Here is a 10,129-nt window from a genome sequence, read left to right as displayed (position 1 = left end):
AGCATGGTCAGGGACGTTCCCTACTGGTCCCCTGGATTTTATACGGGCATACGCCTCACATTTATCTTTGTACATGCATGAGATGTGGGAGGCAAAAACTTTTGCTACCTTTCGTGGTGGCAGGACGGTTTCAGTTGCATCTTGACTTGAGGCACTTACAGGAGGCAGGGCTAGGCACAAGATCTGGTAACTACACGAAGAGTGGGCTCCTCTATTACTCTCATTTTGACACTTCACAGCATGTACCGTTGTAGCTCTTTCATCCAGCTAGTACACTTTGTATTTCCCCTGCACATGCTGCAGTGTCTTGCCAGCCCTGCTCTTGTAACAGTGGAGCTGTTCTAGGGCTGGCCCTGACGATGGTCTCTGCTGTTACCGTGTCATACTCTCTCTAGATAAGATTTCTCAGCCACACAAAAACCGGTTCCCAGTATAGAAAAAATTCCTAGGGCCTTTATTGGAGAGATGTCTTCCTAGGCATAACAACGCTTTTGCGTTTTGAGGTGAAGCCAACTTTAAGAGGATCGATGTGCTAGGCTTTCCTAAGCTGGCTTTTTCACATTGTGTGTGTCACACAGTGAAGCATGGTCACTTACAAAGGGAGTAATATTACAGAAAACAGCTCCAACTCTTATGTTATGGAAAGTATCTCAAAACAAATTATGACAATTCGCTGCCAAGGCGACTCTACGATTACTCTAGAGTTTCATTTACTTGTCATAATTAGTTCACAGTGAAGTTGTCACCGTTCCAGAATCACTGCCTGCTGTCAATACATTGACATCTACGGGAGTACGTTTACTGAAAACTGCTGCAACTGTTGTTTTACTGGAACTATCTCCAAACAAATTGTATGACAATTAGCCGCCAAGACGCCTCTAACATGACGCACCACAGCTTCGCTGGTCGTCCTTCAAAAAGTGGAAGGGCTCTGAATTTTAATTCCAAGCCAGTCTGCTGTGAAGGCACATCGGCACTGTTTCATCAATCCACCTCCACAATAAATTGGGGGCCTTAATGCCAATGATTGTTCTGACCGATCTGCTGCATCATGGCCACCCGTATAGCGTTATCTTGAAATGGCGAACCAGCCACTCTCCCGTCACTTTCTCCTGCAGATTCTCACTCTCTAGAGCTTCTGCAAGCTCCCAGCCTCAGTACCATCCACCGGGCAGCATCACTTCACGGAAACTAAGCTTAACGATTCACAGGGTTTTTCACCCTAGCAAGATGGTGCTTTTATGCCTCCATGTTCAGGGCCCTTGGGACGCCTAGTTTCGCTACTCATCTTTACTGTTGCACACCGCTAAGTGTCCGAGGTGTTTCTGCTGCTCCCACTGGAAAGTGAGTGATCTGTCAGGCAATATACACAAGGCAACATTGGGGCTCTTCAATTTACAGTCTCGGACTCACTGCGGACTCCCCGAGAAGCAGTCCAGCATCCGATTTTCCCATGTATCCCTATGGCTTCGGGGAATCCTCGGACTATCCGCGGGGAGTCCGAGACTAAATCGAAGAGCCCCATTGTCTGCATCGAGACTTGCCATTTTGTATGCCGTGAGACCATGCTCTGGCACCAACTATCGTTTTACAGCCAGATGCCCCGGAACATACCCTTGTAAACAATGCAGACTGCCAACAACCACTTGGCAGTGAAAATGTCTTGCTGCTCCAGCAGCATGCTTCCCAACGGCTACACCCATGGCAGAAGGGGTAAATTTACCAGCTAGTCGCGTAACATATGTGGAGCTTTAAAGACGCCTTGCAGGCATCAATCACAGCCATTCGACCTGCAGTCACCCCACTTACAATGCACCCTCTAACAAATAACTCAGGGTTGGTTAAATAAGCCCCTCCTGATGTGACCAAGCAAAGGTAGTTTGCAGCCTTATTCTGGCCACCACGAGGAAGTGCTGGAGACCATTGGCTTTTTGTGCAGTTTTTATTGTACACGAGGTGGACTACTGCTGCCTTGTCTCCCGAAGCCGACGCACAGAACTCCTCACAGTGGCAGCAGCCGTGGTGCTGCAAACACATCAAGAGCAACAATCAACTGCATGCTCAGATAACAAACAAAAGCAAACTACCTATTAATACATGCACCAACACGGTGGTCACCAACTTGAAAGTGGTCACCACTTCGAAAGGAAGTTTCTGAGATTGGGTAACCTTAAGGAGTACTGACACCAATTTTCGGCGTTAATATTATTGCACAGTTTGCTTCCTTTACTCAACAGAATACCCTGACTGAAATATGAGCGGCCTGCAACGCAAAGAACATACTTCAATGGGATTTCATTTATCACATAGACAGAGCAGCGCGCGGAGCGGCAGTCAGAAAATGGACATCAGCGTGACATCACTCCGTGAGAGGAAAAAGAAGTGACGCGACAGCGCTTGCCAAAAACTGGTGACGCCACTTCATGCACGCGGCGGCATATTCATGAACGGGTGCACGCAGCCAGAGGTGCAGGCATAATCGCTGCCCAGAAAGGCACTGTTGGCAAAAATAAAGTTCCACACTCGGGAAAGGCAACGATAATATAGCCCAAAATCACAACAGAAGTCGGCATCAGGACATTTACTGAAAGCGGTCATCGAATTTCCGCCGCAATGGTAGGCCTAGCACCTTCAGGCAGCTCAGCCGTTCAGCTCCGGCGGCGGCGCGGTCGAAACAACGCCCCCCACCGGCCTCCGCAGTGTTTTGACGTCCGCACAAAGCGGTGAGGTCATGCCGGGATTCTGTCATATGCGCCTTTCGGGATGAAAGCGCAGGAATTTGAAACGTGATTTTCAGGCCGTTCAATGTAATTAATTATCGCGCGCCGATGTATTTAAAATGCTGTTTCAGCTTCGCCAGACCATTAAGCACCGATAAAAGCAATAAAAGTGAGCGAGTGCTAGTGACAGCCTGCCTTCTCCTCCTATGGCTCATAAATCTGACAGGCACAATGGATGTTTTGCAAAAGGCTCCAGCAATTGCATTTCAATAAGCATTGCGCAACTCCAGACACCGCATACCCCAACAGATATTTTGCAAGAGCAACAAATTTACTAGATATTCGTCTTAACATTATGCTGCCCAGCATTACAGTGCCTGCACTGTTATTCGTGTGGCTGTTTTTCTGCTAGCCCCAACAAGTCACCAAGGGCACAACACAAGCACTCAGAAAACCAACAACCAAGCCACCTCGCTGTTTTGGCAGCCATTATAAGGATGTGCTCCTCTCGTTCTATGGTAAAGACTGTGTTGGCCATTGTGGCAGTGCAATGCAGTATTTGCTTGACAAATTGCTAGATGGTCCTACTTGGTGTGCAAGCAAAACATGGCTCTGAGCCACGAAAACAAATGTAACGAGACACTCATACATGTCAGAGTATCGCAATATATTCAATACACCGTAGAAGTATTTCACTACTGAGACACAAATACATTTTTCAAATGTATTTCGATACTGAAATACAGATGCAGTAACAGCTCGTTAATTCGAGCTCATGCCTTTGTCCCGGCGCAGCCCTGTATATTCCAATGAGGGGAAAACCTCCGATATTTAGAAATAGTCGGTATCCATCACTCCTCGCAGAAGACGGCCCAGAGTGATTACAATGTGTTGCCAAATCACCCAAACCAATCCAAATTTACTAGAGATGCAAAACAGCGAAAGTTACAAAACAGGAAAACAGCGTGGCGCGCACGCTACACTTCTGCAACAGCTTATTTAGCTTCTACAGAGGGCGGCACGCCACCTGCGCACGCCATTATTATTTACGAAATCACCTGCCACAAATGTGTAGTAGCGTCTAATTAGCGATAATGAGTCCAAAAGTGGCTTCGTTGTCTCGTGACCGTGCAGTGTGGCGCAATTTCCATTCATTCTAGCGTCCGCCTGCTAATTCGAACTCCGCTTAATTAAAATTTTATGGCCCCCTTCGAGTTCGAATGAACAAGCTTTTACTGTACAGTTAAAACCCAATCTAACAAATTCACTGGGAATCACAGATTAGTTCGTAAAATTGGGAATAATTTTACAAGCAGTTTAATCCATAAACTTGATGTCTAAAGGGAGGCCCATCCCAGCAGTTGGCATGACATCATAATTGCGGCGGCCGCGGTGCCCACGTGCCTATAATTTAGCAATGCTAAAAGTCTGCGGTGAAAATAAACAAAACGCTAAGAGTTTTGGGGGAAACAAATTGATTTTCTGGTAAAAGAAAAAAAGAAAAAAGAAGCCTGTGAAGTTTGCTTGAGTGCACTTTGTTGGCATTGGGCATTCAAAGTACAGTGTAGATCATTTATAACGTAACCGCTTATAGTGCGGGACCTGATATAACGCGGGTTTTTGTGACCACCGGTTTGCCTCCCATAGAACTGAATGCATAAACATACCGCTTAAGATGCGGTTGGCCGAAGCACAACACCGTTTATAGTGCGGTTTTTCGGCGGGTCTGCTCATCGACCGGCGCAGCTCGGGCATTGTTTAAGGGTAGCAAAAGAAAAAAAGAAATGATGAAATCGGCCATGTGACGCAGCGCCCACCCCTTGCTCTCCTCTAACTTCGACACAGAAGCAAAAAATAGGCACCCTTTAGTTCGCGCGTACGTGATAACCACAGCTGTCCTTGCTTGATGCACCTCGGAAGATTGCGACCGGCTCCCCGTCCGCACGTGGCAAGTTGTTTCTATTAACCGTGAACCGCATGGCCCGTTTTCACACACGAATTGTGCACTTTGGCGTTGCCCGTGCGTTTTTTCATGCTCGCGTCTACGATTCCGCGCTGGCTTCTTCGCGTGGCAGTGGGAGGAGCCTGACGACTTGCACCAATGGAAAGACGCGCACCTAATGGCGGGAGATTTGAAGCACTCCGAGCCGGCTAGCCGCGCCAGAGGTGTTTAGGCTAAAGTCCCTCGATCATATGAAGGGACTTTAGTTTAGGCGGTATTTTTTGATGGGTGCTTTCACAAGCAGCGTGGATGGCACTTTGCGGACACATTATCAGCTCTTTTCTTGCATGGGCATCTTCGCTTGCGCCTCGTGCGGCATTTCAGAGAGCGGTTAGAAGTGGTCGCTGGAGCTGCCTGCACCGCTTCACGGCCAGTGCCGACGCCATGTTGCCGCCTCTTACCGCGTCGCCGCACACATTACGTCAGTTGTACCCGCGCCGGCGTCGCCGCGCCTGCGGCGTGCGCTGCACGTTTTCGCGAGAAATCGCTCTATGCGGGTCACGCTTTAGAACATTGTGCAGATAAGCCACCGCTCTTCCCGATCAAGCGAGCCGCGCGAAGATTTCCACCACTAGTACATTGCGCTGATAAGCAGCCGCCTTCGGCATCGTGAACACAAGGTGGGGTGTAAAGAAAAGAAAGAAAAGAAAGAAAAAAAAAAAAAAAAAAAAAAAAAAAAAACCGCTGGCCTTTCTAATCATGTTTTGCGGCATCTTCATAGACACAACAAACGCAGCCATGGTCTTTCAAAACTCAACGCAACGGAAGTTAAAGCCGCACTCGCCGTTTTAAGACCGCGCTTTTGCAATGTGTGATACCCGGCAGCAGCGGCTGATGTTAAAAATAATAAGAAATAAAGACCCTTCCTTCATTTTTAGGCGCTGTGTGTTTGGGTGATAAAAAATTTAGGATGACTTGAGAGGTAATGGCGATTTGGTTGAATTCACGCACGTTTTGGTTATAGTGCGGTACCGCTTACAGTGAGGATTTTTGCGGCTCCCGCGACATACATTATAAGCGGCCTACACTGTATGCTCGGTTTCTTCGAGAGCCCCAGCAAACCGCATGAGCAAGTCAGTAGACACTGGATCCTCAGCAGTTTCTGGGTCGTCAGCATCCTCATACACCTCTTGTGCGCCGGAAACTAACAGTACGGTTTCTTCATCGTTCAAAACCTACATCATGTCGGCGTCTGCGCTCAGATAGCCGTGGAAGCCCAGATGCGCTGTCGACGAAGCCGTTCCCAGAAACTGGGCGGGATTTCTTTTTCCTGCTCGCGTTAAGCGCTTGCAGAACTCAAAATACTTTGCTAAATCAGGAATGGCGCTGAATCTATTTCTTTAGTTTGAGTTCATATAAGCATCGAGCCATATAGGCACCTGCGGGGGAACCCGAACTTGTTCGTTAGATTTGGAATTTCGCAAGAGTTTTGACTGTACTCAAAAGTATCTCCGAGATGCTATCGCGATACTGCCTAGCCTGCGCGGAAACAACACCAGCTGTCTGATGCATGCCCAGGAGCATGGATATCTCTGTGATATATAGGAGGGTTGCACTCGACGTCATCCGGTAGGAGCGCTACTGGCGCCGGTGGCAGCCACCATTTGTGCGGTCGTTGCACAGAGGTCTCGCCTGCCATTTGGCGCCCAGAGCTTCTGCAGTTATGGCACAACAGATTCAACGTAGCCTTCTTTACGCAGTTTTGCAGAAATTATATCGCTCAGTGCCTATGCCCATGAAGTGGATCAGAAAAGTATGGTACTTGGAGAAAATATCACTATGCGGTAGCATAGACCCTGTCTACGGTGCAGGAGATGCGGTGTGTGACATGAACTTGTTTCTGTGGGTCGTTTGCCAGCACCAGTGACTACCTTGTCCATTATATTAGCTTTATTACGCAGGAAGGCTTGAAAGCACACTTTTTATATGCTTTGCACGCAATTGCGTATCGCACAGTTATGTGGCAAGTGGATGGGTGCAGGAGCCAAGCGTCAAGGCACATTCCCACTGGCGATTTGTCTCGTCGCGCGACGGCGCGCGTCGATGAGGCGTTGAGGTGGTGTTCGCACTTGCGATGAGCGATGATGCGACTGCGTTCAGCGCAGCTGCTTCCCGACTTGTACATACGACCTCGTTGGTGCGTCAACCATTCGAAGTCAAAGAATACGCGACAAAAGCAGGTAGAAATCAAACTAAAACACATTCTACTAACCTGGAGCAATGCTGAAAGCATTTGCGGGTTGCGGGAGGAGCAGAAAATAACAAACTCACGAAGGCTCTTTTCAACATATTATTGCACGAAGAAATGCACACGCTTGCTTTCACGCCACAACACCCGCATCACGGCCCACAAATGTCGCTTCTTTTCACATGCGCAACGTTCTGACGCCTCCGAACTCTACGCGTGTTTACCAGTCGCCGATAGACGAAGAGGCTGCAAGTCAACCTACCGTCTCGCTGTCCACCTAGCTCCATTTACAATCCATACACGCTTCTCCACACTGATGAGCTCCACGCTATTCGTTGATTAGTACACGCGCACGCTGAAGCCACTGACGAAAGAACCGATGCACACGGGAAGTTGCTTGCCGGCCCGACCCGGCGGGTACAGCGATAGCGGGCCAAGCGCCTGGCCGAGCCAGCCGAGCGAGCCAGCGGCGGTGGCGGCGGCGGCTCGTAAGAGGCTGCAAGTCAACCTACCGTCTCGCTGTCCACCTAGCTCCATTTACAATCCATACACGCTTCTCCACACTGATGAGTTCCACGCTATTCGTTGATTAGTACACGCGCACGCTGAAGCCACTGACGAAAGAACCGATGCACACGGGAAGTTGCTTGCCGGCCCGACCCGGCGGGTACAGCGATAGCGGGCCAAGCGCCTGGCCGCCTGGCCGAGCCAGCCGAGCGAGCCAGCGGCGGTGGCGGCGGCGGCTCGTCCTCGCCCGCCCGCAGCGTTTGCATACCGGATGTAAAGAAACGTTTCGTTTCCGGCTACGTCAGCCTACTCCGCGGCCATGATTGGCTTACCGGTTTTGCGGGGCCGTCGCGCGACGAGGGAATTCGGACCGAGACCGATCGGCTCCGCCGTCGCAAAACTCCGAAAAGCGACGGCCGGCTCGTCGCTTTGCGACGTCGCTTTTAGTCGCGCGACGAGGCGCATCGCCAGTGGGAATGTGCCTTCAAGGGGCTAGTTGATGGCCGTCACGTCATGGCCAGCAAGGTCTAACTGTCTTCGTGCAGCACTTCCGTGAGGGAGTTTTCGAGAGTGCTACCAAATGAAGTGGTGAACAGCTCTACCATAATGCCTAGCTCACCCACAATTGAGCAGAAGCAAATGTGTGGCTGTGGCAACTAGTTTCGCCCACGCCAGACTCGTAGCTTAGAAAAGTTGCTGTATGTAACTGATGGACAACCGTTTGCAGGTGCTAGCAACTAAAAGAATGCGAATCTGATGGGCGCACACCTCTACTGTCGCCATGAGCTGAACATATAACATGTGTAATGCAACCTTTTGGTCCTATGCTCCACACTTTTTAAACCTTTGGCTGTGCCGGTGGGGGCGACCGCACAAATGGTGTGCAAACCATGACAATGGCTGCACCATTTGGGAACGCAGTGGCAGTGCAACCCTCCTATAGATTGCAGCTAAGCCTGTTCTGCATGGTGCGAATTTACCAGCAAATTTGCTGTAGCGGCATTGCTTGTGTGGCAAAATGACCTATTTTCATAGCTTCAACAGCAAAGAAAAAACTTTGCTTGGCCGCACGAGCGGCACCGCAACAGTGAATTTACACGTAAATTTGCACCATGTAGAACGGGCTTCAGAATGGGGAGGGATATATATATATATAAAAAAAAAAAAAAAAAGGAAAAAGAACAGCGAAAAAGAAGAGCACAGGAGTGTCGGCAGAAATGCACCGATTCAGTTTCTGAGTGCGCCAATGAGAATACGCGCACGTTCTGGATGAGGACGGAATCCAGAACATTGCACAGAACGCTTGTGCATGTGCATTTTCCTCGCAAGAAATGGTGGAAACTGGCAATCTATCGGTACCATGGTAGTGCCCAAGACTACCCCCATGAAGCTGTTACACACTGAGCAACAATACTTCAGAGCACCAGTTAAACATATCAGAGGGCACTGCAAATAGGCAGCGTGATGTGCACATTGGTTTCAATGTTGCCACACTGATGCCCCTCTGCTACTTTCCCGTGCTCCCATTATTCCCACTGGACCTGTACACCACCTCATGTATGTCGTAAGTATTGCTGCAGACTATTCAGTGACAGGTGACATGTAACTGGCAAGCAACGTATGTACAAAGGTATCAACATCCAAAATAATGCGTTTCTGTAATGTTCCGTCGCGACGCACAAGCATAAAGCACGAGCGCAGTGCAAGGTCCCTGCGGTGCATGATGAAACAAACTGCTGGCACACGCACACAAAACGAAACGCACGATAAAGACTCAAGCGCAAGCAATGTTATGGTTTAACAGGGTACAATGGATCACTGAAATTGCCCTGCACAATCGCCATTCCCCAAGCCATAGTTTGGTTTCTTTAGTGTCACTTTTGACAAGTGATGCTTTATACACCGAGATGACACTCGAACCCTGTCAGTACTGTAGTCATGCTAGCCATCCGAACCACAGTAACCATTGCAATCTACAGCTCAAGAAACCTAAATTTGCAACACGATCATTAACAGGATCCCATGGCACTAACCTGAAAACGTAGGCACCGCCGGCAACAGTCTTGCGGCAGGACCGGCACTTCCAGATCCCCACGCACGTACGCTTCATTGTATCCTGTGGCGCACAGGAATCAAAAGCGCACTCAGTACGGCTTCGCTCAAAACTATTTCACGCGCACACAGCACCATAAACAAGCAGGCACTTAGGGCCATGGTTTTCAAACGTTTCGCTCACCTTGCCACAGAACGTGCAGGTGTACTTGGCATGCTGGGTTATTTCAATCTTCTTGGCCATTTTACGGAGGGAGGCACCGTACCTGGTGCCATATTTTCCCACGATTCCTACCTTCTTCGTGCGCTTTGCCTGAAAAAGACGGTGCAGGGGCACTGGTTATTCACCCGCAAAAAAAGCAATATCCGCCGCCCCAGACGACAATTGAAAGAAATAAACAGTATATCAAGAATTCAGTTACTCTAATAGAGACAAAATTTCAACGAAAGCCATTTCATGTATCGGATTTATTTAGATTTAATTCGCACTTACCATTTCTAAGCTTCCTGCCGGAGACGACGCTTACTGAGAAAAGAGCGAGGGTTGCCTGGTTGCTAGACTTCACTGAAATCCTCGCTAAGCGTGCAAACATTTATTCAAATCAAATAAGCAAAAAATAATCGTTTAAAATATTGAATATTTTTTCAAACAAAATTTAA

At 48.8% G+C, this 10,129-nt stretch overlaps 1 protein-coding gene across 1 annotated transcript; it reads right to left on the bottom strand.

Moving 5' to 3' along the window:
- Positions 1 to 1,923: 1,923 nt before the first annotated feature.
- Positions 1,924 to 10,102, bottom strand: LOC144169981 (ribosomal protein L37A). Its single transcript, XM_077699462.1, has 4 exons — positions 9,963 to 10,102; positions 9,654 to 9,782; positions 9,451 to 9,533; positions 1,924 to 2,025 (listed from the first exon to the last, which is right to left on the bottom strand). Exons 1-4 carry the CDS (start codon positions 9,963 to 9,965, stop codon positions 1,962 to 1,964), a joined length of 279 nt encoding a protein of 92 aa, XP_077555588.1. The 5' UTR covers positions 9,966 to 10,102; the 3' UTR covers positions 1,924 to 1,961.
- Between the last annotated feature and the right edge of the window lie 27 nt (positions 10,103 to 10,129).

The sequence above is a fragment of the Haemaphysalis longicornis genome, unplaced genomic scaffold, assembly GCF_048455015.1.
Source record: "Haemaphysalis longicornis isolate Haplotype H1 unplaced genomic scaffold, Haemaphysalis longicornis Haplotype H1 scaffold_2, whole genome shotgun sequence".
Lineage (NCBI taxonomy): Eukaryota > Metazoa > Arthropoda > Arachnida > Ixodida > Ixodidae > Haemaphysalis > Haemaphysalis longicornis.
Note: the sequence above shows the minus strand (reverse complement) of the source record. Positions and strands in the feature narration are given on the sequence as shown.

Coding starts and splice junctions, on each gene's coding strand:
- LOC144169981 (XM_077699462.1), bottom strand. Junction 9,534..9,653: donor CCTGCACGTTCTGTGGCAAG/GTGAGCGAAACG, acceptor TGTGCGCCACAG/GATACAATGAAGCGTACGTG. Junction 2,026..9,450: donor GGCGGTGCCTACGTTTTCAG/GTTAGTGCCATG, acceptor ATGTGTTTGCAG/CACCACGGCTGCTGCCACTG.